The 19453-nt window shown below is 43.1% G+C and overlaps 1 protein-coding gene across 1 annotated transcript; it reads right to left on the bottom strand.

Annotated features, from left to right (window-relative positions):
• Positions 1-14251: 14251 nt before the first annotated feature.
• On the bottom strand, positions 14252-15199 carry LOC145511108 (olfactory receptor 1f45-like). Its single transcript, XM_081503761.1, has one exon. It carries the CDS (start codon positions 15197-15199, stop codon positions 14252-14254), a length of 948 nt encoding a protein of 315 aa, XP_081359887.1.
• Between the last annotated feature and the right edge of the window lie 4254 nt (positions 15200-19453).

The following is a 19453-nucleotide window of genomic DNA, read 5'->3' on the forward strand; positions in this document are numbered from 1 at the left end:
CAAAAAAAATTGTGAGCTTATAAGTAAAGTCTCAGACCCTTCACATTTCTAGATAAGTATTTACTTTCTCTCTGTGATGTTACCTGACAACAAGATGTCTCACCTGGGATCCTGGATTGAGCCTATCTAGGTACCTCTGCTGCTGTCTTTCTGACCTGGTGCAGAATGAGGTGGTAAAGGGTTAAAACATGTCATCCTTTAAGGTTGGTTTCTTAACGTTGGTGCTATTGACATTTTGGACTGGAATTCTTTACAGTATAAGTCTGTCCTGTGCACTGTGGGATGTTGAGTAGCATCCCTGGCCTCTACCCACTGGGTACCATTAGCCCCTCACCCCCAGGCCTAACAACACAAAATGTTTCCATACATTGGCGATGTTCCTTGTGCATACATGTTTCACGCGTGCTAAATTGCTTCAGTCGTGTCCAACTCTTTGTGACCTGTTGGACTGTAGCCTGCCAGGCTCCTCTCTGTCCATGGGATTCTCCAGGCAAGAGTACTGGAGTGGGTAGCCACTCCCTTCTCCAGGGGATCTTCCCGACCCAAGGATCCAACCCTTGTCTCCTGCATTGGGGCAGATTCTTTACTGTCTGAGCCATGGTGGACTAAATCATCCTGCTTGTTGAGAATCACTCCTTTTGGAAGGACTGACATTGGGGCATCTAGGAAATCTGCCTTCTTTTTAAAAACATTATTTATTTATTTTTGGCTGCGCTGGGTCTTTGTTGTGGTGTCGGCTTTTCTCTAGTTGCCACGAGCAGGGGTTCTTCTTCATTGCGATGCTCAGGCTCCTCGCTGGGTGGTTTCTGTTGCTGTGGAGCGCGGACTTTAGGCATGCAGCTTTCAGTAGCTGTGGTTCCCAGGCCCTGGAGCACAGGCTCAATAGCTGTGGCGCACTGAGTTGCTCTGAGGCATGTGAGATCTTCCCAGATCAGGGATTGAACCCGTGTCTCCTGCAGCGGCAGGCGGATTTGTTACCACTGAAAATCTGCCTTCTTTTGTCTTAAGGAGTCTGTTTTTTGTTGTTTTTTTTTTTTGGTTAGTTTGTTTGTTTTACTCCCAAATTATATGGAATACTTAGAGTACTCTCAGTTTGAACAGGGGCATGTTGGAAGTCTCGGAACTTTGAATGAATGAACGAGTTAATGGGTAAGTGATAAAAAGTAACAATAGAATTGTACACCCACTTTCATGGCAGCATGATGCACAATACCTAAGTGGTGGAAACAACCCTAGTGACCACTGATGAATGAATGGATGAACAAGGTATGGTTCATCCACACAATGGAATATCATTCAACCTTAAAAAGGGAAGGGAATTCTGACACATGCTTCAGTGTGAATGACACTTGAGGACATTATGCTAAGCTGAAATAAGCCAGTCAAAAAAGGAGAAGTATGGTATGATTCGTGAGGGATCTTAGTTCCCTGACCAAGGATTGAACCTGGGTTCCTGCAGTGGAAACAAAGAGTCTTAGCCACTGGAGCTCCAGGGAAATCCCTGATTCATCTTATAAAAGGTCCCTGTGTGTGTGCTCAGTCAGTCAGTCGTGTCTGACTCTTTGTGACCCCATGGACTATAGCTCACCAGGCTCCTCTGTCCTGGAATTTTCTAGGTAAGAATACTAGAGTGGGTTACCATTTCCTACTCCAGGCGATCTTCCCTACCAAGTGAGCAAACTCAAGTCTCTTGCATCTCCTGCACTGGCAGGTGGATTCTTTACTATTGCACCATGTTGGAAGTCCATGAGGTTTCTAGATAGTCAAATTCACAGAGACAGAAGAAAGTACAATGGTGGGTGCCAGGGACTGAGGGGTGGAAATGAGGAGGAAGTTTTTGATGGAGACAGTCCCAGTTCTGCAAGATGAAAAGAGTTCTGGAGATGGTTGGTGGTGATGGCTGCGCAGTAACATGAAGGTACTTAATGTTCCTTAACGGTACACTTATAAAAGATGAAGATGGTAAATCTTACGTTTTGTGTATTTTACCACAGTTTTAAAAATTAACAACAACAAAGCAACTAATAGCATCAGTTGAATATTTATTATGCACCAGGCATCGAGTGTTTTCCATGCACTGTTTCAGAGTTTACAAACTTCAGTCATTCCCACGTCACCTCTCCCCTTTTGTCCATGTCTTATTCTGGGTTTCTCCCAAAGGAGACCCAAAGTAAGAATGTGATGGAGGTGGTTCTGTTGCAGTGAAAAGGAAAAAAGAGGAATGAGTTTTTCTCTTTCCCTTTCCTGAGAACAAAGAAGATTAAGAGAACAGTGAGCAGGCCTGAACATTCCTAGTTTTTTTTGCTTTAACTGCTCCTAACTCTGCATATCTGTAACTTAGTTTGCTTTTTTGTCCCCCAACTCTACAGGAGCTACAATTCACATTTCTTTCCTTTGACTCTGTGCTAAGTACATCCCCATCTGGTGTTTACCCTTGCAACACACTTCCCCTTGTAGTAACGTATCAGAAAGAAGGTGCAGGGGCCCTGAACTGCCAGACTCAGTTACTGGGTTACTGATGCCAGTTTATGACTGTCTTTGAGACAATGCAAAAGGAAGAAATCAAGGTCCTATCACCTTTTTTCCTCTTCACCGACTCCTACCGCAAGCCCTGACCTTATATAAGCCCCTAGAGGCCTCAGGGATGGGGGAGGGCACAGTTCTTGAGGCGTGAGCCTACTGTGTTCCCCTCTCTGCCGGCTGAGGATTCAAGCCATCTTTCTATTTCCTCCAAAATCTCGTCTCCATGTTCTTTTATTTGACTTCAGTGGGCACAGAAGGCCAAGATTTTGGCCAGCAACAGTTTCTGGAAGCCTGGTGAGGGGCTGGGGAAAGAAGATAGGGAGAGGAGGCATATTCATGAGTGGCTACTCTGTGGGCAACCAGGGATTGGTTCCACTTAGGATCTTCTTTCTGAACCACTTCTGACATCTGCTCTAAAGACGTCTGAGAGTCATCCAGCTGAAGGGTCAGGAGGCTGGGAGTATTGGCCAACTGTTTTTTTGTTTTTTTTTTTTACAGTTACTTAATTTTTAAAATTTATTTTTGGCTGTGCTGGGTCTTGATTGCTGTGCCTGGGGCTTTCTCCAGTTTTGATTAGAGAAACTAGTGGGGGCTAGTCTTCCTTGTGGTGCACGGGCTTCTCATTGCAGTAGCTTCTCTTGTTGCAGAGCACAGGCTCTAGGACACGAGGCTTCAGTAGTTGTGGCTCCGGGGTGCCAGAGCACAGGCTCATTAGTTGCAGCGTAAGGGCTTAGTTGCTCTGCGGCATGAGGGATCTTCCTGGACCAGGGATTCAACCCGGGTCTCCTGCATTACCAGCAGATTCTTTATCACTGGGCCACTAGGGAAGCCCTGTCTACCAACTCTTGACCCTCAGTGATTGATGGCTGCTATCTGGACGTTAACACCCTAGTGTTTCTGGTCAACCCTACAGAAGGACAAGAACACTCTGTATCAGAAGTTGTTGGCATGGGATGGAAAGTGTCTGAAGGTGAACTATGAGTTGTTGAAGAGAAGGGTCATCAACAGTGGCTGCTAAGGCCATGTCTGTGTACCAAAGATACTATCATTTCTTTGATATTTAAAAGATTTTTTAAAAATTTATTTATTTATTTATTGGCTGCACTGGGTCTTCACTCCTGTGTGTAGGCTTTCTCTCCCTGACAAAAGGGGAGCTACTCTATGTTGTGGTGCATGGGCTTCTCTGGAGTAGGAAATGGCAACCCACTCCAGTATTCTTGCCTGGAAAATTTCATGGACAGATGAGAAAGGCTGGCTACAGTCCAGATGGTCACAAAGAGTTGGACATGATTGAATGGCTGAGCTCATGAGTTTCTCATCGTGGTGGCTTCTCTTCCTGTGGAGCTCAGGCCTTAGAGCACAGGCTCAGTAGTTGTGGCACATGGGCTTAGGTGCTTTGCAGCATGTGGGATCTTCCTGGACCAGAGACTGGACTTGTATACCCTGCATTGACAGGCAGATTCTCAACCATTGGACCACCAGGCAAGTCCTATTTGATATTTTTTTTCTTTATGCATGCACGTATGCTAAGTCGCTTCATCGTGTCCAACTCTGTGCAACCCTTTGGACAGCAGCCCACCAGGCCCCTCTGTCCATGGGATTTCCCAGGCAAGAATACTGGAGTGGGTTGCCATTTCCTTCTCCATTTTTTCTTTAAATCTACCATTAAAAAAACCTCAGGTGGGTTAGTCTTTGTGGGCATCCACTATCATGTACTGCTTTTGTGTATGTGTTAGTTGCTCAGTCGTGTCTGACTCTGTGATCCCATGCACTGTCGCCTGCCAGGCTCCTCTCTGTCCATGGAACTTCCCCGGCAAGAATATTGGAGTGGGTAGCCATTCCCTTCTCTAGGGGATCTTCCCGACCCAGGGATCAAACCCCAGTCTCTTAAATTTCAGGGGGATTCTTTACTGTCTGAGCCATCAGGGAAGCCCATCGCGTACTGTGGTCAGAACCAAAACCTGAGGAAAGTAACAGTGCCGCATATCATCTTCAAAAGAGATCTCAGATTCATGTGTGACTTTATGAGCAAGTGAATATGCAGATAGAGGGCTGTGTCGTTGGTTTTGATGAGTATAGAAACCTTTGCTGTTGTGCAGTTGCCAAGTTGTGTCCGATTCTTTGCAACCTCATGGACTGCAGCACCCCAGGCTTCCCTGTCCTTCACTATCTTCAGGAGTTTGCTCAAACTCACGTCCATTGAGTCAGTGATGCCACTCAACCATCTCAACTTCTGTCATCTGCTTCTCCTCTTGCCTTCAAGCTTTCCCAGCATCAGAGTCTTTTTTCAATGAGTCGGCTCTATGCATCAGGTGGCCAAAGTATTGGAGCTTCAGCTTCCACATCAGTCCTTCCAATGAATGTTCAGGGTTGATTGACTGGTTTGATCTCCTTGCTGTCCAAGGGACTCTCAGGAGTCTTCTCCGGCAGCACAGAAACTTTGTATTAGATAATGAAGAGGGAGTCATTCTAAAACAAAGTAAAAAAAACCAACTGGGATGGATGATGCTTAAAGGAGGTAATCTTGTTCTGCTCCAAAGTGTCTCTAACTAGAATATTAGAACACTACTCAGCCATAAAAAAGAATAAAATAATGTCAAGGGTAGACCTAGAGATGATTATACTAAGTGAATGAAGTCAGAAAGAGAAAGACAAAAAACATATGATATCACTTATATGTGGAATCTAAAATATAACATAAATGAACTTTTCAGAAACAGAGTCACAGATGTAGAGAACAGACTTGTGGTTGCCAAGAGGGAGGAGGAGTGGGGGAAGGATGGATTGAGAGTCAGCAGATGTAAACTGTTATATAAAGAATGGATAAACAACAAGGTCCTACTGCACAGCACAGCAAACTACATTCAATATCCTGTGATAAGCCATAATGGAAAAGAATATGCAAAAGAATATCTATAAGCATAACTGAATTACTTAGCTGTATGACAGCAATTAACACAACATTATAAGTCAACTACACTTCAATAAAGTTAAAACAAAACATAACATAACAGCTTCAACTAGACCTTTTCAGCAGCGGCTTGTAACTTGATTTAGTCTAATTTAAGATGCTGACAAACTTCAAGGCTGGTGCTTGAAAGAAGCTTTTCAAGGAGATGAGGTGTATTTGAAGATGTGATGACTGATATATATAGAATAGATGATTTGCTTTCTTTGTAAAGCCAATTCTGGCCTCTGTAAGCCCATACTGAATTAAATCTTGGAGACAGAGTTTTGGGTGAAATAGAAAACAACAGCTTTATTGCTTTGCCAGACAAAGGGGGCCATAGCAAGCTAATGCCCTCAAAATCGTGTGTCCCAACTTGGAGAGGATAATGAGAAGTTTTACAGTAATGGTTCAAAGAGGGCGTGATCAGCTTGTGGACATTTTTCTGATTGGTTGGTGGTTAGGTAAGTGGGAGTCAGCACCATCAACCTTCACGTTCCAACTGGTCTGGGGTCTATGTGCTTGTGGGCAGCATACCATTCTTAAATTCTCCCACCTAGAGGGCATTTCAGTATCTGCAAAACAGCTCAAAGATATTGTGTGTGCATCCACTGATGGAGAAACAGGACCTTTCCCCAAAGCTGCAATAGTTTCTCTTGACTATTTCTCCCTGGTCTTGCATCCCCTCCCTTCCCTAAGTAGCAACAGATTGAATCTGCCCCTTGGAACTCGGGGAAGGTCCTGGAGGCTGAATGAAACCTATTTTCTGTAAGCAGAAAGACTTTGTGCCCAGGAACCCCACCGGACCCTGCTTGGTATCATTTGTCCCTTTCACGGTGGGAGCAGGATGAACTTTTGAGAAGGTGCCAAATATCTAAGAATGTGTATCTCTCTCTGAGAGAATTTCTGTAGAATTCAACTCTGTTAGTTAAAATAGTTTCTCTACCAACCAATCCCAGCCTGAAGCAGGATGCAACAACTAGATTAGCTATTTATCCCACTGCTATCTTAAGACAACTCTGTCACCTGCTTTAATTTACAAAGTTTATATTTAAATTCCATTCTTTTGACTATGCTAAAGATTGTATGTTTCAAAGGATCCTTTTTTTAATATTTCTTTTTTTAATTTTTTAAATTTATTTATTTTAGTTGGGGGCTAATTACTTTACAATATTGTAGTGGTTTTTGCCATACATTGACATGAATCAGCCATGGGTTTACATGTGTTCCCCATCCTGAACCCCCCTCCCACCTCCCTCCCCATCCCATGCCTCTGGGTCATCCCATTGCCCCAGCCCTGAGCATTTGTCTCATGCATCAAACCTGGAATGGTGTTCTGTTTCACATATGATAATATACATGTTTCACTGCTATTCTCTCAGAACATCCCACTCTCACCTTCTCCCTCAGAGTCCTTAAGACTGTTCTATGCATCTGTGTCTCTTATTCTGTCTCACATATAGGGTTATCGTTACCATCTCAAAGGATCCTTTTAAAAACTTGTTTTTTGTGCTTACAATTTTTTTCTATAGTAGATCAGTTTAATGATTAAATTTGACCCCTTTGACAAATCAGTGGATTCCTAAGAATCAGGGAAGAGTTGGTTGCATAGGGTTTTGGGGGTGGGGGTTGGGGGGGCTAGTAAATGGAATATTGCCTGCCGTATCAGTAAACAAAGATGTCAGAGTCATCAGCAATTACAGCCCTCCTGTGTGATCTGGTGAGCTCTAAGGGAACTCAGGAAGGAAAGAATACCTGCCATCTAGCAGCCATCAGACTGCAACCACTCCCTATGGTGAGCTCTAAGGAACTCAGGATGTGAAAACACAAGATACTGGCCCTAGATAGCTAAGGTGTTTATCAAAGAATGTTTTCAGTGAGCTCAGACTCTTGCATCTTCCCATACAAAGAAAAGCGCTAAATTCCTTAAGTTGACATGTCTGGTTTTCTTTAATCAACAATAATCTTTTGATGTTCAGACTACCTATCCTTCACTGCAAAGCTTCTATATATCCTGTCTCCCTGCTCGCTTCTTCAGAGCAGTTCTCTCAGGGTTACTTGAGATACTATCTTAAAAATTCACACCTAGTAAAATGTAATTCTCAACTTTTAGGATGTGAATATTTTTTAAGTTTACAGGGCTGAAGAATTGTTCTACACTTTAACTATGATGATGACTGCATTTGTCAAATTTCAAACCAAGTTTTACTGAATGTAAATTCCACTTCAATAAACATGTCTTTTAAAAAGTTAAAAAAAAAAAGTGTCTCCAACTAGAAATGATTAGTGAAGTGACAAACTGTTGAGAAGGCAATGAAGTTTGTCTTTTAGGTATTCTTTGTTGGGACTGTGGTTCTAAAACACTTGTTTACATTGTTTTGATTACCCCTTGTAGCTCAGTTGTTAAAGAATCTGCCTGCAAGGCAGAAGACTGGGGTTTGATTTCTGGGTTGGGAAGATACCCTGGAGAAGGAAATGGCAACCCACTCCAGTATTCTTGCCTGGAGAATCCCATGGACAGAGGAGCCTGGTGGGCTACAGTCTATGGGGTTGCAAGAGTCAGACACGACTTAGCAACTAAGCCACCATCATATTATTACCATATGACAATTAAAAATAAATCTCATATAACGTCTTTGGCCTCATCATAGTGCAAGCTCTAGGCGCCAATTGTGTTTTCTCCTGATTTACATTTAAGTAAAATATGTTTATCCATTTCACACTTTAAAAAAATTAAAAAAAATTTTTTTGGCCAAGATGCACAGCATGCAGGATCTTAGTTCCTCTACCAGGGATCAAACCTTTGTGCCCTGCAGTGGAAGTGTGGAGTCTTAACCCTTGGACTGCCAGGAAAGTCCTCATTCCACATCTAAAATCACCTTGCTTTCCCGTCATTCATGAACCGTATTATCTCATTCACTCCTCCTAACATCCCTGTACACTAAGTGTTATTACTCTTATTTTATACATGAGACAACCAGAGCTTAGAGGGTGAAATGACATATCCAAGGTGACTCTCAGGTGTACAACATCATGATTTCATATTTGTATATATTACCAAATGACCACCACAATAAGTCTAGTTAACAACCGTCTCCATAAACTATAATGGAAAAGAATTAAAAAAATATAGATATACATGTGTAGCTGATCTCAATGAGGCAGCAGGGAGCAGTGGCATGAAGCAAGATCTTAATTCCCTGCCCAGGAATTGAACCTGGGTAGTCTGGATGAGAACCAGGAATCCTAGCCACCAGAGCAGCAAGGGCTACAAGCTAGAAGATAATTTTCTCTGGATATTTGTCCCCAGTGAAAAATGCATTTATCGTGGAGGCAGAAACTGTAAATGCAGATACAAAGTTTATTATTAGAGACATAGCACAGCAATAAGGGGGAGAGCACAAAGAGAAACAGTTTGGTTGAGACAGAAGCAAGGCAGAGATGCACAGCCGGGGGGAAAGGGTGTGGGCGTACCCCTTAGTGAGGAGGAGCAAGTAAAGAGGCGGTTACGGCATTTATATAGGTCGGTTCTTCTGGTCTTTGTCTTCCTTCAGGCCAGTTATCTGGTTTATTTTTCTACATCTGACCTACCCTGGGACCTTCTCCTGGGGTACACACACACCCCTCAGCTAAGATGGATCTTGAAGTGAAGGTTTCTGGGAGGAGCGAGACTCATTGTGGCCTGGTGTTATCCCCTGACTTTTGACTCCAAGGAGCCCTCGTGTGTAGTCTCCCTTATCCTCTACTCAGACAGGAATTTTTTCCTCTCTTTATCTTTGCCATAATTATTCCCTTGAGATGTTTACAGGAGGCCTGTAAGCATTCTTTAATGGCTATTTACCCTGATTCTGTTGTTACTTCCATTTCTGAAAGCAAACAAGGGGCTGGTTGTAAATTCCTCAACTGGAGCCCGCCTATCTCTTGCCTCAGGAAATACAAAGAAGAGAATGGCTGATTGTAAATGTCCAACCTGGAGCCCATCTATCTCCTACCTCATAACTGATACATAACATACATATACATGTATAATTGAATCATTTTGCAGTATACTTGAAACTAACACAATATTGTATATCAACTATAATAAAAACAAGCAAAAAGACCCAACCATCATCAGACATAGTTACAAAATTTTTTTTTGAAAAGAACTTTTCTAGATCCACTTTCTTAGCAACTTTCAAATATACTGTACAGTATTATTAACTATATGAACCAGGCTGTACATTATACCTCATGACTTAATTATATTAGAACTGAAAGTCTATACCTTTTGACCGCTTTTACCCATTTTCCCTATGACTCACTCCATGCCTCTGGTAAACATCAATCTGTTCTCTATATCTATGAGTTCATTTTGTTGATTTTTTAAAAAAAATATTTATTTCTTTTTTTGACTGTGTCAAGTTTTAGTTGCAGTATGAAGGATCTAGTTCCCTGGCTAGGGATTGAACCCTGGTCCCCTGCATTGGGACCATGGAGTCTTAGCCACTGGACCACCAGGGAAGTTCCTGATATTGTTTTTTAGATTCCACATATAATTGTATAAATGAGATCAAATGGTATTTTCTTTCTCTGACTTATTTTACTTAGCATAATGGCCTCACGGTCTGTATTGTCACAAATGGGATGATTTTTTCCCCTCTTTTTTTAATGCCTGAATAGTAATTCATCCATCTTGAATAAATATATTGACAATTGTATGACACAGTTACTAAGGTAAACAACCAGATGAGGAACAAGGCTGCCCTGAGACAGGCTGGGACCTGGGACCCTTCGGTGCAGTGCTGCAATGTTTGCAACTGGACACACCTCTCCTAGAGCAAACAAAAACAACAAAACTATATGGGATTAAAGATAACTGCAGGTATGCACAGTTTCAGCAAATGAACAAAAGATATAAAAAGACCAAAGAACCTCTATTGCCACTTCTGAAGAGCTGGGAGCAAAAAGTGGGTGTCAGGAGCAAAAGCAGGGTACTGTGCATGCCCCCTGCACTCAACACCACCAAAGGGGTGGGCAAACCACCTAAGCCACCCCTCTGGCCAGCCACTGGACACACCTCTACCCTCGCCCTATACAAAGAACAAGCTCCCAGGCAAGCTCACCTATGAAGGGATTGAGCAAGCAAGGGAAACTGTTACTTGTTCTCACTCCTCTTTGCTACAGCAGGAGCCCAAATACAGCCTTGCTTGAATTTCTGTTTCTTTTCCTTTAAGTTTCTATTGAGTGGGGAAGGCTAAGAACCTTGGTTAGTATCAGCCCCAACCATGAAGCTCTCCTTTCAGAAAGTTCTGGGTAACCTTGGTAACTGACCGCTTGAGTGGCCCCACTTCTCCCTTCCTGTGCCCTCATTCTTGTTCTTAGGTTTTAAATTAGACAGTAAAGAGTAAACTTGAAAAACCCCTGGCACCCCCCTCCTCGAACTCTAATAAAGGCAGAGCACCATGTCTGTGCTGTCTCTCTACCTGTGATTTCACCATGTGGCCCCTAGTGCATCCTATACCCTTGAGGACCTGTGAGTAAGGAGCCTTATTTTTACAAAGTTGCCCAGTGGTTGTTGCTAAGGTGTGTCTTGCGATCATAAGAACCACAAGGGCTGGTCCAGCCACCAGGTGATAAAGAGACCTGGGTAAATCAAGCAATACAAATACTTTGGCCAGGAAAAAGCTTTGGGTATGGCTACTGCCTGGGAGCAAATAGCCTGCTGAGTGTTGCAGAGAATTATCTTGAAACCATGCACTGAGCTTGTGCCTGTTCGAGCCTTAAAGTAATGCCCAGCTCCCTAAATCACACCAGAGGAATCAGACGATTATGGCTGTACAGTTCCCAAGAAGGGTATCTCCTTCCATGAAATGCTCAGTTCAGTCTTGTCCAACTCTTTGCGACCCCATGGACAGCAGCATGCCAGGCTTCCCAGTCCATCACCAACTCCTGGAGCTTGCTCAAACTCATGTCCATCAAATCGGTGATGCTATCCAACTATTTCATCCTCTGCTGTCCCCTTCTCCTCTTGCCTTCAATCTTTCTCAGCATCAGGGTCTTTTCCAGGGAATCAGTTCTTCGCGTCAGGTGGCTAAAGCATTGGAGCTTCAGCATCAGTCCTTCCAGTGAATATTCAGGACTGGTTTCCTTTAGGATGGACTGGTTTGATCTCCTTGCAGTCCAAGGGACTCTCCAGAGTCTTATTTTGAAATGTGGTGTGAAGTAAAATTCATATTTTATGATAAGATTATAAAAATTAAACATAAAAAGTCATCTCTACCCTTCGACCTCCTCTCTCTCCTCAACTGTGACTGTGTATCTGTGTAACGCAACTGTGCGTTATACATAAGCAAACCTCCCCACTGATAGGAATACCTGCTCAGCTGTAGAGAGCAACACGCTTCTAGCATTAATTAGACAACTCTTTAAAAGATTGAATTCCTTCTTGATCTTATCAGGGGTCTCAAGACCCACTATGATGACACGTATCTGGATTATGTAACTGTCAATAACAAGTCATTTTGATGTACAGTCCTGGGCTTCCCTGGTGGCTCAGTGGTAAAGAACCTTCCTGCTTCTTTTGCAGCTACTTATAAACCACTGTGGGCTTCCCTGGTGGTTCAGACGGTAAAAAATCTGCTTGCAACACAGGAGACTTGGGTTTGACCCCTGGGCTGGGAAGATCCCCTGGAGAAGGGAATGGCTACCCACTCCAGTATTCTTACCTGGAGAATCCTGTGGACAGAGGAGCCTGGTGGGCTACAGTCCATGGGGTTGCAAAGAGTCAACACGACTGAGTGACTAACACTTTCACTTTCATAACCCAGTGTGGAATGTGAGAAGTACATGGCACTTCAAGATAATGGGCTTGTCTCCCCTGAGCTCTCTGATTATTTTTTGATAATCTAGGGTTCACAGCTTCAATGTTACAGACAATAATAATGTCCTGGGAAATAGGTAAGAAATAAGATATAAAGAACCTGGGTTTCTGAATGCTTGAAAGGAGCAGAATCACCCGCTGACCTAGAATTCTGACGGTTGCATGAGACAGAAATAAACTATCTTGTTTGAGTCATTACTTTTTGTCTTTTTTTGTTTTTAGCAAATGTAGTTTGAGTTATGTACATTTCCCAAATTCATTTGTTGAAATCCTAACCCCCAGTATTTCAGAATGTGATCTTATTTGGAAATAAGACTATTGCAGATATAAAGGGGCTTCCTTGATGGCTCAGCGGTAAAGAATCTGCCTGCAATGCAGGAGACACAGGGGATGCGGGTTAGATCCCTGGGTAGGGAAGATCCCCTGAAGTAGGAAATGACAGCCCACTTCAGTATTCTTGCTTGGAAAATTCCATGGGTAGAGGAGCCTGGCGGGCTGCAGTTCATGGGGTTGCAAAGAGTCAGACATGACAGAGTGATGAGCACACATGCATGCAGATGTAATAGTTAAGATGAGGTCATATTAGAGTAAAATGGATTCCTAATCCAAAGTAGCGGGTGTCCTTATAAAAAGGGAATATTTGGAGATAGACATGCACACAGGGAGGATGACACGTGAAGATGAAAGCAGATATCTACAAGCCAGGGACATCAAAGAGAGCTAGTAACCACCAGGTGGGGAGAGAGGCACGGAATGGACGTTCGCTTATACCTCAGAAGAAGCCAACCTGCTAGTGCCTTGATTTCAGACTTAGGGTCTCCAGAAGTGCAAGACAACAAATTTCTTTTATTTAAGGTATATGTTGACAATTTGTGGTATTTTGTTATAGAAACCCTAATATAGCAAATAGGCTATTCATCCTAACTAATACAAAAATTAGTATCAGAAGTGGAGAGTTCTAATCACAAAAATAAAAAATTAGTTGCACTAGTCTAGTGACCTGGTGGCAAGGACACAAATATTGCAGACTGGAAAGCTCTTGAACCTTGTTATGTCAAAGAACAATATTTGGTAATGTCATCATCTGGTATAACCTACCTGAAAGGTAGATCATAGGTCTACTGAGTCTGTGTTTCTAGAAGTGATTGGGAAGAGTTAGAATGCCGCCTTAAATTGACTGCTCCTGGCTGCTTGCAGCAAGGAATCACAACAAAGAGGTGATCTGACCCAAGAACAAGCCAGTTTTGAAAGTCAGAAATACCACACAATTGGAAGAGCCAACAACTTTCTCTTCTCTCAAATAGTTTAAATAGGGATTTTGCCTCATGCCCAAGGCTATTATTCCAAATGACCATTAACAGAGAGTGACAAAGATGCAGGTAGTTCAAGAGACCAATTACTGTAAATTAAATAGACTTAATAACTTTGGCTAGAAAAGAACGCTGAATATGGTTCCTAGCAACTAGAAGTACTAGACCAGAGGTCTGCTGTTTTTTGAAGGAACTCAATTGCTAAAAAATCCAAGAGTCTGCAAAACCTTACACCCTTTGAGTTTTTGCCTTTGTGTCTCTTTGTTACAGCAGCTTAACCTGACCTTAACCCAAAGTAGCACTTGAATCCTGGTCTCTCTGGTTTCCAGAACACTTCCTTTTAACCATGATGTGTTCTTTAGACTTCAGTTTAAGTACCACACGGTCAGAGATTTTGTCTGTCCCCTGCCAGACTCTTGAAAGAGAGTAAATAATAACCAACCAATAGTAAAATGTAACAGATGTTCAATAAATATATGTTGGAATGATAAAGTAATAAACAAATGAACCAAGAGTGAAATGTAGGGGCTATCTAAGATTGGGACCGTGCAGGAAAGTTCAGGACAGATGGGTGCTGAATTTGGACACTCAGATGCTGCAATGCTGTGGTCACTGAATAAAAACTGGCCTCCTGCTGATGAGGGCCCCCAAGGCGTTCTTCATGTCACTGTTGCGTAGGCTGTAGATGAAGGGGTTCAGCATGGGAGTGACCACAGTGTACATCACTGCAGCGGCTGTGTCCTTCTGGGCTGTGTGGGAGGACATGGGGCTGAAATAAACCCCAATGATTGTGCCGTAGAACAGGGACACCACAGAGAGATGAGAGCCGCAGGTAGAGAAAGCCTTCCGCTTGCCTCTTGTGGACGGAATCCTCAACATGGCAGCAAAGATGCGCATGTAGGAGACCAAGATGCCCACAAAGGGGGTGATGATAGGCAGGGCGCCCACAGTGTATACCATTGCATTGTTGAGAAAAGTGTCAGAGCAGGCGAGCTTCAGCAGAGGGCTCAGGTCACAGAAGAAATGGGGCACTTGATTGTGGGTGCAGAATGAGAGACGGGTCAGTAATACTGTGTGGGTTAGGGCATTCCCAAAGGCTGCAGTCCAGGATGCTGCCACCAGGAGGCTACAGAGCTGTGGTGTCATAGACATGGCATAGTGCAAAGGGTGACAGATGGCCACATAGCGGTCATAGGCCATGGCGGTCAGCAGGAAGCTGTCGATGCTGGCGAACCACATGAAGAAGAACATCTGGGCCAGGCATCCAGCATAAGGAATCCCTCTGTGTCCTGACACATGGTTGGCCAGCATCTTGGGGATGGTGGTGGAGGTGAAGCAAATGTCCACGAAGGCCAGGTTGGCCAGGAAGAAGTACATGGGAGTGTGGAGCCGGACGTCAGTGGCGATGGCCAGGATAATGGACAGGTTCCCCAGCTGCGTGACCAGGTACATGATCAGGAAGAGTATGAACAGCAGCTGCTGTTCCTTGGGGTCCTCCGAGAGGCCCAGGAGCAGGAACTCAGAGACCAGGGTGAGATTTGCCCCAATTTCAGCCATCCTGAATCAATCAGAAAGGAAACAGAGGAGCTGTCCAGGGTCCTGGTCAAGGCCAACCCCTCCTTTGCACCCTGGATCTCATCCCCTCTCCTTAGTTCAGCCGTTCATCAATTCTTCCCACTCTTTCCTGCAGCAGAATCCCTCCACCCATTTGCTGGATCATTTCCATCAGTAAACACATCAACACACCATTCATTCTGCACAGCCCACCTGCAGGGTGTCACCAGCAGCTTGGTGGACAGCTCCTAAGCACACTGACCATCTCTCACCTCTACCACCTGGGTCTCTGTGCACCAAGGCTTCATCTGATCACTGGAGCAGGCTTAACCTGCACACGATGTAATGAGGAAGTGCTGGGAGTTGACATCCCAAGAACGACTTTTGGCTAGTGAGGAACTGGGCTTGTTGAGTGAATGTCCCAGCTTCATCCCTTCTGAGTGAGGCAGCTCTGGGGTGTGTTCTCACAGGGATCCCTACTCAACCACACCTTCTTTCCCCAAACACTCACTGAGTCTTCTGGGATTATTTTCCAAATTAATATTTGCACTCAAGTTCTTGACTCAGAATCTGCTTTGGCGAGAACTCTAATTAAGATGGCTCAGTGGAAAAGAATCCATCTACCAATGCAGGAGCTGCAGGAGATGCGGGTTCAATCCCTGGGTTGGGAAGATCCCCTGGAGGAGGAAATGGCCACCCATTCCAGTATTCTTACCAGAATAATCCCATGGACAGAAGAGCCTGGCAGTCTACAGTCCATGGGGTCACAAAAAGTCAGACACAACTTAGTGACTAAACAGCAACAACAACTGCAAGCAGTGTGTTGTGTGCTTCTAAAATGCTTTGTGCTATACAAGATGTACCAATTTATCATTATCTTCATTTTTTATAGTTATTAATATTTATTTATTTTATTGGAGTACAATTGCTTTACAACATTGTATCAGTTTCTGCTGTACAAAGACGTGAATCTGCTATGCGTGTGTGCTAAGTCACTTCAGTTGTGTCTGACTCTTTGCGACGCTGTGGACGGTAGCCTACCAGGCTCCTCTGTCCATGGGATACTCCAGGTAAGAATACTGGAGTGTCAAGAGGGACATATGTATGATTATAAAATCAAAAGCTTACAATAAAGTATGAAAAGAAAGCATGCGGAATGAAGAGGCAAAAATGCTTAGGTAATGTTCTTATTAAATATCGCAAACAGTACTCTGCTGTATCTGTGGATGGACAGAGAAGAAATGATATTTCCAATGAATAGCAGTCTTGGAACATCTGATACTTGCAGAAGTCTGGGCAACCTGGAGCAGTTTTGTTACTGTGTAAGACTCACTAGAAACTGTAACACTAGAATACTGGAGTGGGTTGCCATTTCCTGCTCCAGGGGATATTCCTAACTCAGGGATTGAAGCTGCATCTCTTGCATCTCCTGCATTGGCAGGCAGATTCTTCACCACTGTGCCACCTCAGCCCAAAATGTAAAATAAAAAATTAAATTAGAAAGCAAAAACAAACTTATACTTTTCAGAAAGAAATAAAAAGTATTGAACACACAAAAGTAAATGATGAAACAGAAATGCAAGGTAATTATAGAAATGAAGAAGTGTGATATGCCATTTGAAAACCAACAAAATAAATATTGATCCCAGGTATGTGGTGGGGGAAAACTCTTAAGGGGTCTACCACTAAATCTTAGGAAAATGAATTCATTGTTTAATGACAAGAGTAAATTTAATCTATTGAATCCTAGAAGTTGATCAAAGTATATCCATGAAGCTCTATGGAACAAATCTTAATGAAATTAAGGTGATTAAATAAATAAGACAACTAAACCATTCTTGGGCTTCCCTAGTGGCTTAGACTGTAAAGAATCCACCAGCAATGCGAGAGACCTGAGTTCGATCCTTGGGTTGCGAAGATCCCCTGGAGAAGGGCATGGCAACTCACTTTAGTATTCTTGCCTGGAGAATCCACGTGGACAGAGGAGCCTGGGGTCCATGGGGTTGCAAAGAGTTGGACACAACTGAGCCACTAAGCACAGCACAAACCACTCCTAGGACTTAATTGCACTGAGCGGAATTGAATACATAAAAATCTCAGAAAGGGTTATGAGAGGAAGGACTCTGCTTTTAATTTTAATTCTGTTAGCTTAGTAGAAATTAAGAGAGAACTCAGCACCTTCAACAATGTTATTGACATAAAAAGAAAAGCAAGAATTTTAAAAGCTGCAATAGACCTAGTGGTGATCACTTTCAGGGCTGTGCTTCCCTTCTCATTTCTTACCTCATCTCCTGTGCTCATTCTGGTTTCTTTGATGGTCCTTGAATAAACCAGAGATGCTCCTTCCTTAGGGCCTTTGCACTTGCTGTTCCCTCTGCTTAGAACACTCTTTCCCCCAGGATATTCTTATAGCTCTGTTTTCTACTTCTGGCCCGTATAACAATATTTCCATTAATCAGGAAGGAGGAGCTTTAACAAAAGTCAATTAGGCTTTGCCCTTCACATTTCCAATCCCAAAGAAAGGCAATGCCAAAAAATGCTCAAACTACCGCACAACTGCACTCATCTCACACGCTAGTAAAGTAATGCTCAAAATTCTCCAAGCCAGGCTTCAACAGTACATGAACCATGAAGTTCCAGATGTTCAAGCTGGTTTAGAAAAGGCAGAGGAAACAGAGAGCAAATTGCCAACATCCACTGGATCATTGAAAAAGCAACAGAGTTCCAGAAAAACATCACCTTCTGCTTTATTGACTACGCCAAAGCCTTTGACTGTGTGGATCACAACAAACTGTAGAAAATTCTTAAAGAGATGGGAGTACCAGACCACCTTACCCTGAGAAACCTGTATGCAGGTCAAGAGGCAACAGTTAGAACTGGACATGGAACAACAGACTGGTTCCAAATCGGGGAAGGAGTACATCAAAGCTGTATATTGTCACCTTGTTTATTTAACTTATATGCAGAGTACATCATGAGAAACACTGGGCTGGAAGAAGTACAAGCTGGAATCAAGATTGCTGCAAGAAATATCAGTAACCTCAGATATGCAGATGACACCACCTTTACAGCAGAAAGTGAAGAAGAACTAAAGAGCCTCTTGATGAAAGTGAAAGAGGAGAGTGAAGAAGTTGGCTTAAAACTCAGTGTTTAGAAAACTAAGATCATGGTATCCAGTTCCATCACTTCATAGCAAATAGATGGGGAAACAGTGGAAATAGTGTCAGACTTTATTTTTTTGGGCTCCAAAATCGCTGCAGATGGTGATTGCAGCCATGAAATTAAAAGACACTTACTCCTTGGAAGGAAAGTTATGACCAACCTAGATAGCATATTTAAAAGCAGAGACATTACTTTGCCAACAGAGGTCCGTCTAGTCAAGGCTATGGTTTTTCCAGTGGTCATGTATGGATGTGAGAGTTGGACTGTGAAGAAAGCTGAGCACTGAAAAATTGATGCTTTTGAACTGTGGTGTTGGAGAACACTCTGGAGAATCCCTTGGACTGCAAAGAGATCCAACCAGTCCATCCTAAAGGAGATCAGTCCTGGGTGTTCGTTGGAAGGACTGATATTGAAGCTGAAACTCCAATACTTTGGCCACCTCATGTGAAGAACTGACTCATTGGGAAAGACCCTGATGCTGGGAAGGATTGGAGGCAGGAGGAGAAGGGGATGACAGAGGATGAGATGGTTGGATGGCATCACTGACTCGATGGACATGAGTTTGAGCAAGTCCTGGGAGTTGCTGATGGACAGGGAAGCCTGGCGTGCTGCAGTCCATGGAGTGCAAAGAGTCGGACACAACTGAGTGACTGAACTGACTGACTTCACATAGCACTTTTCTCTCCACAAAGTTTGGAGTAAAATTCCAAATCCTGGCAAAACTGCTAAGGAAAACAATATGCAGTTTCCTCAAATATTAAAAGTAGAACTGGCATATGATCCAGCAATCCCACTTCTAGTTATATATCCAAAAGAAATAAAAATGGGACATCAAAGAGATACCTGTATTCTCATGTTTAGCACAGCATTGTTTACAATACTTGAGATATGAAAACAGTGGATGAATGGATGGATAAGGAAGATGTGGTATTTTATATATATATATACACATATATATGCAATGGAATATTATTCAACTATGAGAAAGCAGGAAATCCTGCCATTTGCAACAACACAGATATACCTTGAGAACCTTATGATAAGTGAAATAAGCTGGACAGGGAAAGACAGATACTGCATGGTATCACCTATATG

The sequence above is a fragment of the Giraffa tippelskirchi genome, chromosome 6 (assembly GCF_054371585.1).
Source record: "Giraffa tippelskirchi isolate mGirTip1 chromosome 6, T2T-mGirTip1v1.2.pri, whole genome shotgun sequence".
Taxonomy (NCBI): domain Eukaryota; kingdom Metazoa; phylum Chordata; class Mammalia; order Artiodactyla; family Giraffidae; genus Giraffa; species Giraffa tippelskirchi.